This window comes from Anguilla anguilla, chromosome 2, assembly GCF_013347855.1.
Source record: "Anguilla anguilla isolate fAngAng1 chromosome 2, fAngAng1.pri, whole genome shotgun sequence".
NCBI lineage: Eukaryota > Metazoa > Chordata > Actinopteri > Anguilliformes > Anguillidae > Anguilla > Anguilla anguilla.
The window spans coordinates 24,803,179-24,822,370 of NC_049202.1; the positions used below are offsets into that span (position 1 = coordinate 24,803,179).

The following is a 19,192-nucleotide window of genomic DNA, read 5'->3' on the forward strand; positions in this document are numbered from 1 at the left end:
CATCATGACTGTACCCCCTCCCCATCCAGTCCAGCAGTCTCTTACAAACCTGTCACTTGTAAGCCCTGCAAGCCAGAACTCTTTCTTACGACAACTGTTATTATTGTACACCTTCTATAGTCTATACACACTGCATCAACAAAAGTTTGTGGACACCCCTTCTAATGGTTTTGGCTATTTCAGCTATAGATATTGCTAACAGGTGCATAAAATCAAGCATATAGCCATGCAATCTCCATTAACAAACTTTGGCAGTAGAATGGGTCGTCCTGAAGAGCTCAGTGACTTTCAACATGGCACTGTCATAGGATGCCACCTTTCCAAGAAGTCAGTTCATCATATTTCTGCTCTGCTACAGCTGCCCCGGTTAACTGTAAGTGCAGTTATTGTGCAGTGGGAACATATAGGAGCAACAAAGTGGTAGGCCTCACAAGCTCACAGAACAGGACCGCCAAGCACTGAAGCGTGTAGCGCATAAAAATCATCTGTGGTAGAGCCACTTTGCTGAAATTAGCTTTTAGTCTTCCAGGTAGTATCTACCAGCTGTGTACACTTTTTACATTACATTACATTACAGGCATTTAGCAGACGCTCTTATCCAGAGCGACTTACACAACTTTTTACATAGCACTTTACATTGTATCCATTTATACAGCTGGATATATACTGAAGCAATGCAGGTTAAGTACCTTACTCAAGGGTACAACGGCAGTGTCCTTACCCGGGAATCGAACCTGCGACCTTTCGGTTACAAGCGCAGTTCCTTACCCACTGTGCCACCTCCCACTCCGGGAGTGATTTTTGCCCATTCTTTGCTCCAGGTTGTTCAGGTTGGTTGGATGACTCTTTTAGACCACAATTTTCAAATTGTGCCACTGACTGAGATCAGGACCACTGCTGGACGATCAACTTTTAATTCTCAACTCACTCCAATGTTGCTTTGGCTTTGATCTGGGGATTATGGTCCTGCTGGAAGGTGAACTTTCTTCCCAGCTTCAGGTTTTTAGCAGACTAAAGCAAGTTCCTTCAATTTTAACAAGACGCCTAATCCCTGCTGATGAATAGCATTTCCCAAGCGTGATGCTACCACCAGCATAATTTACTATTAGGTTTGCACCACACATACCACTTTACATTTTGGCCGAAAAGCGCTTGGCTTCATATGACCACAAAGCCTTTTCCCACATCTTAGGTGGGTTGCTCTCATGCTTTCTGACAAACTTAAAGTAGGCTTTAAGATGGTACTTTTTGAGTAATGGCTTATTTTTTGGCACACTCCCATACAAGCCAGTTTTATGGAAAACTCTTGATGTTGCTGACTGGTGCATCTTTACCAACTGTAGCTCCTTAAAAGTGAGTGTTGGCCTCTCCGTGCCTCCCCTATCAAGTCTCCTTCTCGCTTGGATCCTCAATTTTGAGGGTTTTTTCTAGACGTGTCTGGGTGGTGTGATGCAGTTTCTATATCCCAATTCCTGATTCCAACAGTGCTTAGTGGGACATCCAAACACAAATATTATTTTGTACCCTTTTCAGCATTTATATATTTTCATTACTTTATCTCTAACGTCTATAGAATGCTCTTTAGTCTTCCTTTTCTCACCTTTCTATCAGATTCACAGCCTGGCCAATGATCCTGAAACAGAGTGGGGTTTTTATCCTGAAAATGTCACATTTACTTTATTGGTTCACAGGCAGAGGCCAATAGGAAGGCAATGTGCCCTTGTTAGGGCAATTAAAAAAAAAAATCTGCATAACCATGTCACTTCAAGAGCACAGGGGTTGAATTTTCTAAAATAAAACCAGTGCCATCTTTAAAAGATACATTCTGATTTTCAGTGTTTCTGAATAAAATATCACACAGAAGAAATTTTTATATTTAATTTGTATTTCAGTAAAATGTGAGAATTTGAAGGCCCGAATACTTTGTCAGTGTGATATAAATGTGAGTCCTTGGAGTCACAGGGGAGACAGATGGAGTCAAAGGGTTAAACACAGACGCTTTCTGTAAGCTCAGTTTTATAATTTTTGAATGGGCTTAAATAGTGGGTCTTAAATGCAGTAGGTGTTTTGTTCACAATTAAATGTGAATCATGGAAAAATGTACAGTGCATGAAAAAAAACCCAGAGGAACAGAGAAAGATTATATAAGGCCAGTGAGAAGAGCTTGGAAATTCATGAACGTTTGATAATGCTATATGAAGAGCCTATTATAATAGCCACAGTCTGTCTTGACAGGGAAAGTATATTTTGGGATGCAGGGTCATTTGAGGTGATGGCTTGTATTGAATCTACATGCTGTTGCGCTGCGGGCCAGTGTTTAAACTGCTGTAAATGCAGAGAGTGGTGAACCTGTGCCCTTGTCTTATATGGATCAAAGCTGCAGCAGAGAGGCTGACAGTCAGGTTGGGGAGACTGTGGGGAAGAGGCCAGCAAGTGGCTGTGGGGAGATTGGCACAAGCACCCCATCAGATCCGCTGCTGTGAAGATTGTTTTCTGACTACCGGTGCTATATTGCAGTTGAGAGGATGCAGTTTTTGGAGGAGAGGAGAGATGCGTAGAGGCTGTGCCCATGTGCTAATGTCTCTTCAGCAGAATGGGCTTTAATTCTTTAGAATATTTATGGAGTGCTTTGCTCTTACTGCTGTATGGGGTCTTCTTAACTATTCCCCTGCTAATTTAAATAATACACAACTTACACATGCAGAACCCTTTAGACTCAAATAAACAGAACCTCTTTGGCTGATGCCAACAGATCTACTTTACTCACACATAATGAAATTAACCTATTTTATTCAGTCATTCAGCACCCCAATCACATTTGCAGTTCTGCTCTGGTGGATTTTCTGTTAGATCTTGTTGACGTGTACAGAAGAGGTCATGTTTGTCAGATTTAAAGATCTGTGTGTGTGAGATTAGTGTGATTCTGTATATAAGTACGGTTCCATATGTGTGAGTGAGATCCTTCATATATGAGTGAGGTTCTGTATGGGCGTGAGATGAGTGAGATTCTGTATATGTAAGTGAGATACTGTATTTGTGTGTGGTGAGTGAGATTGTGCATATGTGAGTGTGATTCTGTAATTATATTTAAAATAAGTTCTGTACTATTTGTGTTAGATTCTATACAGTATATGGGAGCAAGGATCTGTTAGTGTGAATTACAGAATGTCTAATTGGTTGATTGTGTTGGCTATTTTCAGGATGATGGAGGACTCCTTGCTCCGTGCTGAAGTGAAGGAGGGAGATGTCCTGCCCCCCACAATTCACAAGCTAATGAAAGGATATAATAAATACCTCCGGCCATTCTTTGACAGTAAGGACATTGATAGTTTAAGCAATGTAGCAAATCACTTATATATCACTGATATATCACTTGATCATGGCATGTGTTAAGCCTTTAAGGTGTAAGATCACAAATATGTGACTGCAACGTTCTTAACTGAACATTCTAACAATCACTACTGGAGACTGAAAGCAAAGTGGTTCCAGAACACTGACATTCAAAAAACATATTCTTCAAAGGGGGCAAAGGTGGTTTAAATTTCAAGTCATTCAAATGATCCTGTACGTCTATGCCAAAAATCATATTAATATAGTAATATTGTATATTGTATATTGTTAGACAGTTTTGGGGTTGTACCAATGATAATAAAAATATATAGCTAAGAACTTCAGCATTTTGCATGCAATACAATCTCTCTCTCTCCCTTGCATGCTGGGAGTTGGGTGTGTGTGAGAGTGTGCTGCTGAGAGCGAGTGCTTTTTTGCTGTTTTTTCCTTTTTTCTTTCTGTTTCTGTTAGAATCGCATGATATAATTGTTTGGTTTGTTTTTTACACTTGTATTTGCGAGGCTGAGCGCTAGTGCTGCGGTATTGTGTGCGCTTTGGCTGGTTGAGTCGGGGGTGGTGGGGATGGCGTCCCTGTCTATCCGGCATGGAGTCAGGGTTGTTCCCGATCCACGTGTCACGGTGGAGGAAGTACTCCTCGCCGCAGTTGAACAGGTTGGTCACGAAAACATTTCCTGCGCCTCTCGTATGAACAAAGCGGTGGTTGTGTTTTTAAAAGAGGAACGCTTTGTCTCACAGCTGATAGAGACAGACGTTTTTTTAGCGATGTATTTGTGCAAGTTTCACCGCTTGCTGTCCCTTCAACGAGGATTACTCGGGGGTGCCTCCATTCATTCCCACTGAAGCTGTGGAGAGAGAGCTGCAGCGTTTCGGGAAGTTTGCGAGTGTTTTCAGATCAGTGAGCCTTGGGTGTAAAGACGTTAAATTAAAACATGTCCAGTCTCTGCGAAGACAGGTGTTTTTTGATTCACCAACACAAATGTTGGATATTTCGTTTAGAGTTAAATATGAGGAGGGGTTTTACATGGTATATGCAAGCTCAGGGAGCATTAAATGTTTTGAGTGTGGGGATGTGGGACACAAGCTGTTCGCTTGCCCGCACAGGCAGCAGGCAGCCCCACATCCTGAGGCTGATTCTGGGGAGGGAGGTAGTGGACAGCCCACTGAGGAGAATGACGGCTATGCCACTGATCCTGCACCACAGGAGGCTGAACCTGACAGAGGGGCAGATAGGTTAGCTACATCAATAGAACTGGCTCAAGAAATAGAGGGTGCGCGGTTGGAAACACCCGCAGCCCAGAGCACAGCAGTGAATGAAACGGCTGGGGATACGAACTCTTCAGGAGTGAAGGAAGCGGTGCCAGGCTGCTCAATCTAGCGAGGGACGGTGTTAGAGCCGTCTATTCCCGAGGGAGGGGCGATTATTGGCAACGATATGGATAATGAGTCCGAGTCGGACAGCGTGTCTGTTGTGGATACGTTGTCACAGGCTGGTGATTTATACACGCTAGAGGAGGTAAATGACTTTCTCGATGAAACGTTTGGAAAATCGGTGAGTGTGGAAAAATTTTTCCCAGACACAGATAAGTTTATTAGGTCTGTCTCTGCTTTACAGAAGGTGGTTGGTCTTGATCTCTTAGATGAGAAAAAAAGTTTTCGTTTGAGAAAGCACATGACGGCGTTAAGGAAAAGGCCCAAGAAGTCTAGGATGGATGAAAGGGCAAAAAAGCTAAAACAGTTCAAATAATAAATATTAACAATGATCATGCTACACAGGGTGTTGTCTCTTTCCTGTATTTTCTTACTGACTCTATCTCTAATCTCCTTTTCAAGCCTCTTTATGAAGGGTTTGAGGATTGGGTCTTTAAATATTAACGGTGGGAGGGATAGACAGAGGGCTCTAGTAACAGAGGTTTTTCAGCAGAAGAGGTTAGATGTACTTTTTCTGCAGGAAACTCATTGTGATGAGGCGGATGAGGTAGACTGGGGTTTATGGTGGGAAGGGCAGCATATCCTCAGTCATGGGACAAATCTCAGTGCTGGGGTAGCTGTACTTTTTTCTCCCAGTTTGGGTATAACAGTTTTGTCCACCACTGAGGTCGTAAAGGGGCGGGTGGTGTTAGTGAAGGCGCAGATGGAAGATTCTGTTATATGTTTTGTCAATGTTTATGCTCCAAATCAAGGCTCTGAGGTCAACTGTACTGCTTGGCAGTCGAACCCTTGCTATGCAGGCTAAGAGAGAAGCTGACAGGGCTCTCCCTACCGGGCCTACCACAGAGCCCTTCTATAACAGTGTCAGCATATGCAGACAATATAGATGTTTTTATTAAGAGTCATCGGGTTGTGGAGGAGGTCTGTGCGTCCCTGCCAGGGACCCTGCCAGAGTGTATGCTGAGAACAGTACTCTTTCTGACCTATGGGATGAGGAGTGTGAGTACAGCTTCCCAGCCCTGAATGTCACTCCTGCTGTGGGGGAATGGGAGGAGGGGGAGGGGAGTTTCCTTTCTTTCACAACTCCAGAGCTGGGGGAGTTTGAGACTGTGGGGAACAAGGCGGCATATTATACTTGTGTAAAGGTGTCGCACGTACACTCTCTGGCAAGGATGAAGGCGTCGAGGTGGACTGAGTCTTTTGGTCCAGAGGCCTCCCCGAAAGGCTGCTGGCGAACCCTATATAAGCCTCCTGTTGATAAACGGGTGGCTGACCTCCAGTGGAGGATTGTTCATGGGGCAATAGCAACCAACAGACACCTGGCACACCTGGATCCTAACACAGAGGTGGGCTGCCCTTTCTGTTCTGCATCTGAATCCCTGTCCCACTTATTCATCTGCTGTCCCAGGTTAGACGGGCTATTCAGGCTGCTGAAGGAGTGGTTTGAAGGGCTGGGGGAGGTTTTTTCTTTTGATTTGTTTATTTTTGGGCCTCGATACACCCTGAGCAGAAAGCCTTTTTTAATTCTGATGAACTTTTTGTCAGGTATGTCTAAGCTGGCAATCTGGAAGACGCGGAGAAACCAGATCCAGGGGCGGGGCTCAACAGACATGGTCTTGACAGTGAGGGGGCTGCTGGCTGCTCGACTAAGAGTAGAACATGCTTTTTATAAGTTGACATGTAACCTGGAGGGGTTCGTGAGGATTTGGGGCGTTAATGGTATGCTATGCACACTTGAGGAGGAAGGAATTTTGTCACTTGGTTTCTAGTTTCTTTTGTTGTCTAGTTTGAAATGTTTTGTTTTGGGTTTGTTTTGTGTTGTTTTGTGTTTTGTTTTTTTTTTGTCTTGCTTTTTGTTTCTGGTTGCACATAGTTTTTCATATGACCTAGATGTATTAATTTAAAGGAGTTGTTAATAAAGGTGTTTTAAAATTCAAATTCTCTCTCTCTCTCTCTCAGATGGCCCTGTTACAGTTGGAATGAGTCTGGATATTGCCAGCATTGACACCATATCAGAGATAAACATGGTAAGTGCAATACATAAGTTGCATAATATATCAATTCAAAACACTGGTTGATCAATAAATCAACTAATTAATTCAAATGCAATTACTATAGTGACATTGAAAGGAAGAACACAGTCTCTGTGTGTTTGTGCAGGACTACACTGCCACTATTTTTCTGAGGCAGCGCTGGACAGATGAACGTTTGTGCTTCAATGGGAATAAGAGCCTGAGTCTGGATGGCCGGCTGGTGGAGCTGCTCTGGGTTCCAGATACTTTCATCGTCGATTCAAAGAAATCCTTCCTCCATGACATTACTGTGGAGAACAGATTGATCCGGATCTTTCCAAATGGGACAGTTCTGTATGCCCTCAGGTATGTCGGCTGGGCCCTCCCTAAATCTCTTGGGGAGTAGAGGGGGATTTGGTGGAACAGTGGGGTATTGGAAGACACTGTGTAGTGTGAATACAGAGGACAGGTCAGGCTTTAAGGTGAAATTGATTAAATTGATATGTTTCTATAATCAGGGTGAGTGGGAGGGGTATTCCTGGGGCATTAGGATGATGTTTACCAGCTTTTGTGACTTTGCTCCAGAATTACCACAACAGTGGCTTGCAACATGGATCTGACAAAATATCCCATGGACAAACAGATGTGCACCCTGCAACTGGAGAGCTGTAAGGCCGCCATCATTACACAACACTTCAGCATTAAATAAGAGGTTTACAGTTCAATTATTCATAGTGAACATGCCAACTGTTTTAGAGTTCTGCTCTTTTTTTTTTTTTTTTGCTGCATACCAATATGAAAATATTTAGCTGCAGCTAGCCTGTTCAATTGGTCATATTCTGTGGATTGTCAAAAAAAATGCTTTCAAATTACTTTGAAACCCTCAGGAGGTCAGCAGTTCCAATAACATATTTATTGAAAAATTGTGCATCTCATTTCACTCTGGACAACTCACGTATTTAGATTAAATATATTAAAGAAAATGCAAAGCAATTATTTATGATTTGGTGCTGAATGCATCTGCTTTAAATACATAACTAACCTATCAAACAGGGATCACAATATGTATCCCCTACTAAACAGGAGAAATACCAAAACCCCCCAGTACCTACAAGCAGATCCAAACAACAGGTGGAAGCTGGGGTGGTGGAGGGTGAGTGCAATTCTGTAAGCTGCAGCAAGTGTAGCATGCAAAAGCAGCACAGGCAATGAGCAGCACTTGAGAGGTCTGACTGTCGGTTTAAAAAAGGCACTCCATTATTGATGTGTGCATGTGATAGGTTGAGTATGTGAACGTGTAGTGATATGTGTATGCGATTGGTTTAGTATGATAACATGTAGTGATGTGTGTGTGCGATTGGTTGAGTATGAGAACATGTAGTGATGTGTGTATGCAGTTGGTTGAATATGAGAACTTGTGTTTGCTGAGGCAGCGAGAGTTTCCTGCCATAACTTGCTCTATGCATTTCATGCTCAAAGGCTCTCTTATACTTGAACTAAAGAAGCAATTGAACACACCTGACTAATCAGAAACACCTGTGAAGCCATTTGTCCAAAACATCATGATGTGCTGAAATGGGGGGTGGGGGGAGGGGGGGTTATAAAAGCTGATAATCTGCACTTTAATGACATATGAAGTGTTTGATTATAAATGTAAAATTACGGAGTACAAATCCACATCAATAAATATGACTTTGTCCCAAACAATATAGAGCTCACTGTATAATGTGTGGCATTGTAAGTTGGGTAATGTTAGCAGCAACAGTTTCCAAGCAAAACCTCAGGCTCAGCTGGTACACTATATTACCAAAAGTATCTGGATATCCCTTGGTCTGGGGTTGTTTTTCATGGTTTGGGCTAGGTCCCTTAGTTCCAGTGAAGCCAAATCTTAACGCCACAGCATACAGGTCCATATAGAAATGGTTTGTCAAGAATGGTGTGGAAGAACTTGACAGGCCTGCGCAGAGCCCTGACCTCAACTTCGTCAACTTCGTCGAGTCAGGCCTAATCGCCCAATTAGTGCCCAACCTCACTGATGCTCTTCTGGCTGAATGGAAGCAAATCCCTGCAGTAATGCTCCAACATCTAGTACAAAGCCTTCCCAGAAGAGTGGAGGTTGTTATGGCAGCAAAGAGTGGACCAACTCCATATTAATGGCCATAATTTGGGATGAGATGTTGGATGTCTGGTGTCCACATACTTTTGGCCATGTAAGAAACACACACACACACACAAGATCTTGCACATATTGGATCGTGTAATGTATCAGATAAATTGTACATTAAAAAGCTTACAGTCTTTTGTTTTTCAAATACAATCAGCTGCATGGTAATACAATATTTACATCATGATCAGGTTGGGATGGGTTCAGTAGGGTACAGGTTCAGCCAACAGTCTGCATCTCACCCCTGCACCTACCCCTCATATAAATATATACGAGGCAGAGACTTTAAATATACATTTCCATAGTATATTTTAGAATTCCTTACACAGCTTTTTAGCTATCAGCACAGAGTGAAAGACATCTCAATTAAATTGTGAAACAAGTTAAATATTTATCTAGCACTTCCAGGACTAATGATCACATTCATAAAAAATTCACTATCATATTTGATTTACACTTAATAAGTTCAGGGAAAGGTTTCAGGAAGCCATCTAAATTTAACATCAACCCTTCCAACAGGTATTTCGCGGAGTTTCTTTTATTTATTTGATCAAATAGCCAAAATGAGTACAGTACATGTCACTTTATAATTTAGTCCAGTTCCTCTGTTTTGTAAGCTGCATTCTGAAGCAATAATTAGTTCATACATTATAACACAAGGAAGTAAGACAAGTTTACATGAACCAAATCTGAACCAATTCCTTTCTCTCTGTGATGGTGCCGTTTGTCTCATTTTTTAAGTGTGTCAACAAAAAGTAAGACTCCTATGAAAGGGTGTAATTACACAGTAGCCCACTGCAGTACTGAATAGATCATCGCCTACTAAGAGAGAATTTATCACTCAGATATGTGGTGCAAAACAAGTCTGGTTCCCTGAGGCTCCATGCAGAATTAACTTTCGCCATGCTGCTTGAACAGCTTGCTGTGCAGTTGGACATAACCTGTAGGTTTCATATTTCTGTTGTAGGGATATAACCCGTTTCTGCTACCCTCAGAGTAGGGGCTGGATAAGGAGTTATCTGTAACAGTGAAGTATGTAATACTGGTAGATACTGACACTGTTTACTGAACCAAAGCCAGAGCTGTCACTGCTTCAGCAATGGAGAGATTTAGAACACAATAACCAAGAGGAAGTCAGCAATAAAAAGAATACTTCATTATCATGTGTCACAGCCCACTGTATTGTCTGTTGGGTTATCTGAGTTAAGAGAACTACAAATCCAGGATGATATTTAACTGGCAGTATGAAACATTCCATAGGTGTTTTCATAACCTTATAATAAGATTTTTATGTTTTATACTTTAACAGACAAGAATATTCAGAACTTACACAGCTTGCATTCTTCTACATGCAATCCATTTAAACAGATGGATATTTACTGAAAAAATTCATGTTAAATGTGCCGTAGGTAAGCTTGGAGAAACAAGCAAGAGAGCTAGATTTTGAAAAAATGTTCCACCACCTCTTGCCCCCTCCCCTCAGCTCTCCATCCAAATCCCTCCAAACACATGCACAGGTGCTGCCTGACATCTCAGTACCAGAGAGAGGACATATGTGACCTGTTTTATCATAATCAGTTGGAAGTCACTATGGCCAATTTCATATTAATCAATGTTGATGTCAAATATTTCATCTGTCAAATTTTGGACCGTGTTAGGGTTTCTTAGTATTTTAGTAGAACAATATCTTGGCTTTCATAATATGTGTGCCTTAATGCCAAATTCTGCGTAAAAGTATAGTTTTTAAGCTTTTAAACGTAAGATGACAGCACCAGACCTTTACATTGTTTGGAAGCTTGTCAGCAGTCACACAATCACCTCAGCTGCTTTCACAGCTATAAGCTAATGGGATTCATCTGATTTTACTCAAAAATTGTCTTGGCTTTCATAATCAGTGTATGTCTTCATGTCAAATTCAGTGTAAAATATAGTTTTAATGGTTTTAAACATACTGTAAGATGACAAGCTAGCACCAGAGTTTTGTTAGGCTACTGTGACCATAGCTACTGCTGTTTGTCACCAGTCACACATAGCGACTACTTTATGTCTTGGCTTTCATGATCTGTATGTCTCAATGTCAAACTCAGTGTAAAATATATTTTTGACGCTTGACAAAGAAGATGAGAAGGTAGTACTGGACTTTTGCATCGTTTTCAGGCTAGCCAGCTTGTCACCAGTCACCAGTCACATCACATTAACTGTACTCACGGCTACAAGCTTATGTATTGGGTTTAATCTGATTTACTTTAAAAATGTCTTTGCTTTGTATGTCTTAATATTGAATTCAGAGTAAAAGATATATTTTTTAAGTTTTAAATGTAAGATGACAAGGTAGTACTGGAGTTTTGTGTCAGTTGGAGGTCTAGCTTTAGCACTATCTCTGCAGTATCTATGCTGTGTTCTTGTGTGTGTAGCCCCACCCTGCCTGCTCTGGCAGCTTGGTGAACACACAAGCCACCCTGCAGAGAGCTGTCCTGATCGGCTGTTAAGATTCAGGCACGATGAAATTTGTAGTGGCTGATTTCAGAGCCTTGGCCAGTCAGAGAGAAAATATTTTTTATAGTTTTTTATTGATCTGTTGTGATATGAAGGAAACCAAACCAACAATGAACAAAAGTTTTCTAAAACAAATTTACATACTGCACCTTTTAGTACCTTGCTCAAAGATACATTTCGAGTGCCCCAGGTGTAAGGTCAGTTCCCAAACTATTACACTATATTGCTGCCCTAAGTCTCTTTACATTTTAGTATTATAATGATTTTTAATAATAATGTCATTTATTTAATGTCTTTTTAAAATTTATATAAAATGTATTTATCATTAAAACATTACATTGCTTTTATTTATCCATTGAAAGAACGTTGAGTAGATTGTAGGATATGTAGTGTTTAGATTTTGGCCTTATAGAGGGAAACAGTGAATAAGACTGTGGCCTGGTCTCCCCTTCACAAGCATCAAAGCAAATGTGATTGGGGCCATTTAAAACCCACTGATGCCCTAATCTAGGCAGACAATCTGTGGGTCTCACCTCCTCAGGAGAGACAAACCAGATGACACAGGACACCATATCAGGGGTCGGAGACCCTGTATGCCTAACATTTCCCATTACTTTAAGTTTAAATGCAATCTTTAGGTAGGCCAGTCCTTGTCATAAATTAGTCTGACCCCCCTTCCCTTTTCTCCTAAACCTTAACTCGGCATCACCCGATCAGGGCAAAACATCCTCAAGCCATGCTGGGTAAGGTATTTAAGATTGCCACAGGAAAAAGGTTGTTGTGTTGCGTTTGGTTTCGGAGCCTTGAAGAACAGTTTTCCTCTTTTTATTTTGGTGGTGGTTTCTTAGTTGTGTGTTTTTAGCTGGTTTCCTTTCTTCCTGTGGCGCTTATACTGGAAGTGGGTGATACATTGGCAGGGTCTGGCTTATCTGTCTCTCTCTCTTTTCTGGTATTTCTAGATTAAATGTTTAATATTTTGTATTATGTCTTCTGTTGTGTAATTTAGAAGTACTGTGCCTGTATTCAACAGAGAATGTATATTTTCAATTCATTAATATAATTGACTGCTTCTTATTGAATTCAATTATTTAATCTTAAAACCTGGTATGGAGCTTGTTTTGACTTGTTGGTTGATTCCACCAGTGCACTGTAGACTGACCTATCAATGAATATGGCGATTTAATTGATAATTCTCATTTTAAATAATAATTATTTAATGAAATCACATAACCTACATGTAAAATATATTTTAAGTGTAAGTGTAACATAAATAAAGCACTAGATGTAAGCTGACTATGATGTGAGCAATATATCGTAATAGTTGAACCTATAATAATAGACCATTGACATAGTAGAAAGGTCGAAAGGTCCTTCCTTGTCCTGTAGGCTGACCTTTGTCTTTGTCTGACCTAGTCTTTGTCCACTGTCACTAGACACTCTGCTGTACTTTAGAAAACCTACTTAAATAGCACTACTAACAACGAAATGAACATTGCAGCTGTTAAGACACTTTTCTACTAAGCTGCTCAATTAACTGATTAATAAACACCACTTCTTTGTTAACTAAAACATGACTGCTATGGAAACACACCCAGCCAGTTTGCCAATAGCAAACAATTTTACAAACAGCGCCCTAAAAAACTGTGCAATGAACAAAAAATTACATAAAGCATAAAATAACAACAGCAGCTCATAATAATATGGCTAATAACAAATGATCCATACCTTAATATAGATGAACACCAGTAGTTCACGCCACACTTGAGGAAATGCACTCTGCTACTCAGTTGCTCAATCAGTTGAATAATCAGTTGACTGCTACTGCTATGGTTACTAAAATATCACTAGAATGGAAATAAAGCCGCTAATAAGCAAAACAGTACAAGCCTAAAATGCATTAATCACAGAAATAACACACACTACTATGGCAGCACCACTGTCTCAAAAAGGGACCAGTGCTTAGAGGTACTGGAGAACAATGGAATCATTACTTCCCCAAAACAAAAATATATCCTATCTAAATAAAATTAGTAATTCAACGATTCTTGTGTCAATGGTAGCATCTATTGCTTGGCTATTATCAATGTACGTTGCCCTAACAGAGCCAATTAACATGTGAAGCTGTGTAGAATTGCTATTTCGTTTAGATGCATTTGATGTTCCTGCCTTTGGTACTGCCAAACTATTTCTTTTGATGGTGGCCTGTGCAGTAATTTAGTTCAAAACCACATTTTAAACGGTTTGTTGTGATAATTTACTGTATTACAAAACGTTTGTTATGTTTACATTGGGGCTGTCTATCGATTAAAATTTTTAATCAAATTAATTACATGATATGCTGATTAATTAAACGAATTAATCGCAATTAATCGCATATATCAATATTTGCTTGGAAAAGCAAATGGCACATGAGTAAAGCATTGAATAGAAATATCAAAAGGGGGCATCAATAAATTGTTTTATTTCCAATCATTTTTCCAGATACACGTCTTTTTATCATTGAACATAAGCCTATCACTTAGCCTAAAATGTGGCCATAACAGTTTTTTTTTATTATTTAACATAAGATTATAACTTAAGCACCAATGTGGACATAACAGTCTTTTCCCCACAGCGCGCAGGAACTGCCGCCGTGGGCTATGCATGGCAAATTGTGGTCACTCACTCACTCACGGACAACCTGAGAGGGACGTTTGGTGGGACGCATGCGCAGGTGGTGCTTCGTTTAGTAGGACGCATGCGCAGATGCATCTCCCAAAATCACCTCTTCGATTGGCACAAGATTTTTAAGCACAGCTTTATCGCCTAACGCTACTTTAGCTCACCCTAACATGTTAGCGTTTTCCCTACTTTAGTTAACCTACTTAGCGCGTACCACCGATACAGATGTGTGGACACACAGAGGACAACAAACACCGCTATAGAGGTGAGGACATGCCATAGCTAGCTAGCTATATAGTTAGCCAAGTTTTACTCATGACACTTTGTATAGGTGTGCCGTGGGTCTGCACGGTTTCATGCTCGTTTAACTATTTAAAATACTATTTACATGCGCAACTAACACACCACCGGTTGGAATTGTGCGACACATGGTGTCAGAGGGGTGCGTTCGCAAATTCACTCCGGTGGTGTCAGTGGCACCCTGAGTGCTCTTGTCGTTTAGAAATTAGCGCTGCTCAGAGGCTCAGAGCCACACTGACCACTCTAGCTGAAGGGTGTCTGAACCCCATAATGGCTGAAAGTGTGGCAAAATGCGATGGTTGGGTTATTTGGCAATTTAGGTAGTGCTATTCAACATGTAGCAACTTACAGTAACATTGGTACATCAATTAATTAACATAAACATTAAATAATATTATATGCGTTAATTTGCTTTATTTTTTTTATTATGTAATTAATTAATCAAAATTAATGTATTAATTTGACAGCCCTAGTTTACATATTTATCTATTATCTGTATGAAACCATTGTAAAATGAATAGTCTACTCCCTGAGACTTTCATGAGAAATAAAGTGTTTTGCAGAGGCTGTTGGGGGGGCTCATCTGGCAAGCGCACATTTCCAGTGTATGGATGGCCCCCACAGTCTAGGACAGAATCACAACCATGTCAAACTGTTTCCAGTCTCCCTGCAGGGTGACATATAAGTGGTGGTGGCATTGATCAGGGAGAGGTAATTGAGCCAGGAGTTGGGTTACATCCCTGTCTAGCGACCACCAGTGGTCGGGATCTCTGATCCACCTCTTAAGTTGCACATGAAATGTCTTCCTCCAACTCAGCTCTTAGCAACTTGCGAGTTTTAGTGTAATAAGTAGCTGAGCTTGGCTTGCTTCAGAGGGGAGCACATGCTTGTCTGTGCACTTCCAAATCAATAGTGGAGGTTCCAGCTATACACATACTGTATGTACAATTATGCATTATAAAATGGAGAGAAAAGTATGTGTTGGGGGGAGGGGGTGACATTTACATACAGTATGTTGAAAGTGATTGCAAATAACCTGCAACCTACTGTATATTTTATGTAATTATTTTCAGATTGTTATAGCATGCTTTGTAGTTTTTAGCCAGCTGTATGAATACCACCTATATGACTCCATGGGCTCTATCTTACACCCAGCGGAAAGCGGCGCCAAGCGCAATGCAAGTTGTCATTTCCCCATCCAGCGCCCACGTTGTTTAAATAGCAAATGTACTTGCACCCATCTGAGGGCCCATGGGCGTGTTGGTCTTAAAATGAGGTGTTGCCAGGCGCATTGTTGGCGCATTGCTATCTTGAGGCAGCGGAAAGCGATTGCGCGATTGACCGACAAAAACCTGGTCTTAAGTCATAGGCGCAGTATTTTACTGTTATTTTAAGGCCGCATTATTAAGATAGTAATATGTGCCTACATAGGCAGGTGCACAACACGCAGTATTTAAAAAAATACATGTCATAATGGTTAGTCATAATATTGGTAATATAATATTAATATTATATTATGTATATTAACAGAATATTCATGATATGATATTTGGTGGAATCCTGCTGTTGTCGTAGATGGCCTGCTCGCGCGCTTTCACTTTGCACACGAGCAGATCCATTTCCTCTGCAGAGAAGCGTTCTTTCCTACTACTTGGCAAATCCGCCATTATAATAGCAATCCGCCAAGGTGCAAGCGCACCTGGCTTTTAAAGGGAATGGGAGATGACAGTCTGATTGGTTTATTTCATGTTACGCCCAAAACATGCCTATGATTAATTAAGAGACTAAGTACAACCCCTTTGAACCATGCGCCTTACTTTGTGCTCAGATTATCCGCCGTTAAACTAGCAAAAGTGGATTTGGACACACCCTAAATGCACTTGCGCCATGCACTTTAAACCGTGTGCTTAGATTGTTAAACTTGAGCCCCATGATTTTAATGCGTTATTATTATTATTATTATTATTATTATTATGCATTTTTATTTATTTATTTTATTATTTGTATTGTATTCGTATTATGGCTCTAAATTGGCATGACTACTTACACTAAGCATTTTAAGGATGTTGCACATATACTCATTGGTCTGGAAATGTTGTTTCACTTAAGTGGAACTTAGTCAAGTCAAGTCAAGTTTATTTGTATAGCACATTTTCGTGCACATGGCAAAGCGCTTTACATAGACATAGAAAGACATTACATAATAATGTTGTTAAAATAAATTAGAATTAAAAACAATCTTAGAATTAAAAACAAACAACTCAAGCGCTTACATAAAAATGTTGTTAAAAAAAAAATTTGAATTAAAAACATTGGGCCTCATTCACCAACCGTTCTTAAGAAGAATTTTCTTCTTAAAACCCACTTACGCAGTTTTCACAAAGATTCTGACATTCACCAATGTTTTTTCCTATTTGGAATTTGTTCTTAGGTAAGATCAGAATCTACACACACTCAAGAGCACACTGAGCGCTGACATGTTTGTGCAAAATAATTGGTTATTGCATTTTCTTCAATTCTACAGTTGTATAATATTATCGGATTTAAATTACAATAATATTTTTATCATTTATAATATCTTTTTAAATAATTATTTTCATTATTTTACAAAGCATTAAGGTGCCAGGTTCCGCCTCAGAGGGTGGTTGCCTCAGTGGGATTTCATCTGTAAATAAATGATAAAAAACAAACCATTGTAGTGACCTTTTATTTTTGGGGGTTTCAATTATGCAATGTTTGGTCTATACTGAAAAAGCAAATGTTTAAATTTTGAATATAAACTAAGCACTTAGGTAACACTTTTTAAACACATGGACATGTTGAAGAAGAACACTTATTCAGAGGCGTCACTAGGTGGGTGACACCAAAATGACTGGCAATACATTTTTTGTGCAGTGTTTTGTGCAGCGACGGGTTTTTTCCGATGCAGTTTACTGCCGGTTGATTTAATTAGCGGTATTAATGTGACGAGAAGCGCTTTGTCGTTTGAATGCATAACATGCAATTCCTTGCGCCCACTCCCACCATGTCTGATTTGACATCAAACCATTTTCTTTACTTTGTCAGTTGTGCGCCCTTCTCCAGATACAGCGTTCACTGAATGAGTAATAGCATCCCATGCATCTTTTTTTGTGTTATTTTATATCCACTAAATATGACAGGTCGTTTGCTGTTCACTTCCTGCAGCAATACCTCCACTTCAGAACTACTGAAGTTTTTCTTACGTTTGGAGTCCGGTGCTCCACCCTCTTTAGATTTTTGTTTGGGCATTAATGACTTTGTTTGCTCTCAACTTTTCTTTTCGATTTCTGTGTGTGCACACGGCCCTGCAGTCTCATGCCCTTTTATGGGGATTGGCGGGGCGTTTACCTATGCTAATTAGGAACAACTGGCACGCGCTTTACATTTACGAGGTCGATGGGATTCATCATTTTAAGAACACGTGCGAACAATTCTGTGGTTTAAGAACACGTCGTGAATCTGATGTAGATTTTTCTTAGGACCTTTCTTAAGAGTAAATTTAAGAAAAAACGTAGGAAGATATTTGTGAATGATACGTAATCTTAATACGTAAGAGGAAAAAGAACAGTTAAAACAGTCCGTAAAGATTTAAATATATGCGACACAGAACATGAATGTTTTAGCTTAGTTTTAAAAGTGGTTAGAGTTTGGGCATTTCTAATATCTTCTGGGAGTTTCTTCCAGCTGTTGGTAACATAGTAACAGAAAGCTGCCTCTCCATGTTTAGTTTTAACTCTTGGAATGGTTAATAAGCCAGCATTAGATGACCTTAGGGCTCTGGGGGGTTTGTATGGCACGAGAAGATCAGAGATATATGAAGACCGTAGCCCTTTTAGAGACTTGTACACAAGCAGCAGTGCTTTGAAGTTAATTCTCTGATTAATTGGGAGCCAGTGCAAAGACCTAAGAATTGGCATGATGTGATCAAATTTCTTTGTTTTTGTTAACACTCTAGCAGCGGCATTTTGAATAAGTTGCAGTTGGCGAATCGCTTTTTTGATAGGCCTGTAAATAAGCCATTACAATAATCCAATTTGCTGGAGATAAAGGCGTGGATAAGCTTTTCTGGGTCCTGTTTAGGCATAAAGTCTCTGATTCTTGCAATATTTTTTAGGTGGTAGCAAGCTGATTTTGTAATTGAATTGATATGGCTATATTAATATATTATTATTAATATATATATATATAATTAATATATATATATATATATATATATATATATATACATTCACCGGCCACTTTATTAGGTACACCTTGCTAGTACCGGGTTGTCTTCTGCTGCTGTAGCCCATCTGCTTCAGCAGGTTCAACGTGTTGTGCGTTCAGAGATGCTCTTCTGCGTACCTCGGTTGTAATGAGAGGTTATTTGAGTTACTGTTGCCTTTCTATCAGCTCAAACCAGTCTGGCCATTTTCACCCAGAGAACTGCTGCTCATATTTTCTCTTTTTCGGACCATTCTCTGTAAACCCTAGAGATGGTTGTGCGTGAAAATCCCAGTAGCTCAGAAGTTTCTGAAATAATCAAACTAGCCCGTCTGGCACCAACCACCATGCCACGTTCAAAGTCGTAGTTGAACAGGTGTACCTAATAAAGTGGCCGGTGAGTGTGTGTGTGTGTGTGTGTGTATATACATACACACACTCTTACCCTTCAGTGAAAAACTGGCTATTCAAGTAGTAGGATAAAAGGAAAGGACCTTATTCCCAAATTCCCCTCCTCAGACAGTGATAATTATTTTAAGAGCCCCAATCCTGTAGA

General features: G+C 40.2%; 1 protein-coding gene across 1 annotated transcript in view; it reads left to right on the plus strand.

The window, feature by feature from the left end:
* Window positions 1–19,192, plus strand: part of LOC118219076 (gamma-aminobutyric acid receptor subunit pi-like) — an 87,845-nt gene that overhangs the window by 41,451 nt on the left and 27,202 nt on the right. Inside the window, exons 3-6 of the mRNA XM_035401939.1 lie at window positions 3,201–3,313; window positions 6,739–6,806; window positions 6,940–7,157; window positions 7,377–7,459. Coding sequence (XP_035257830.1) covers window positions 3,201–3,313; window positions 6,739–6,806; window positions 6,940–7,157; window positions 7,377–7,459 — 482 coding nt within the window. The remainder of the gene's footprint in view (window positions 1–3,200; window positions 3,314–6,738; window positions 6,807–6,939; window positions 7,158–7,376; window positions 7,460–19,192) is intronic.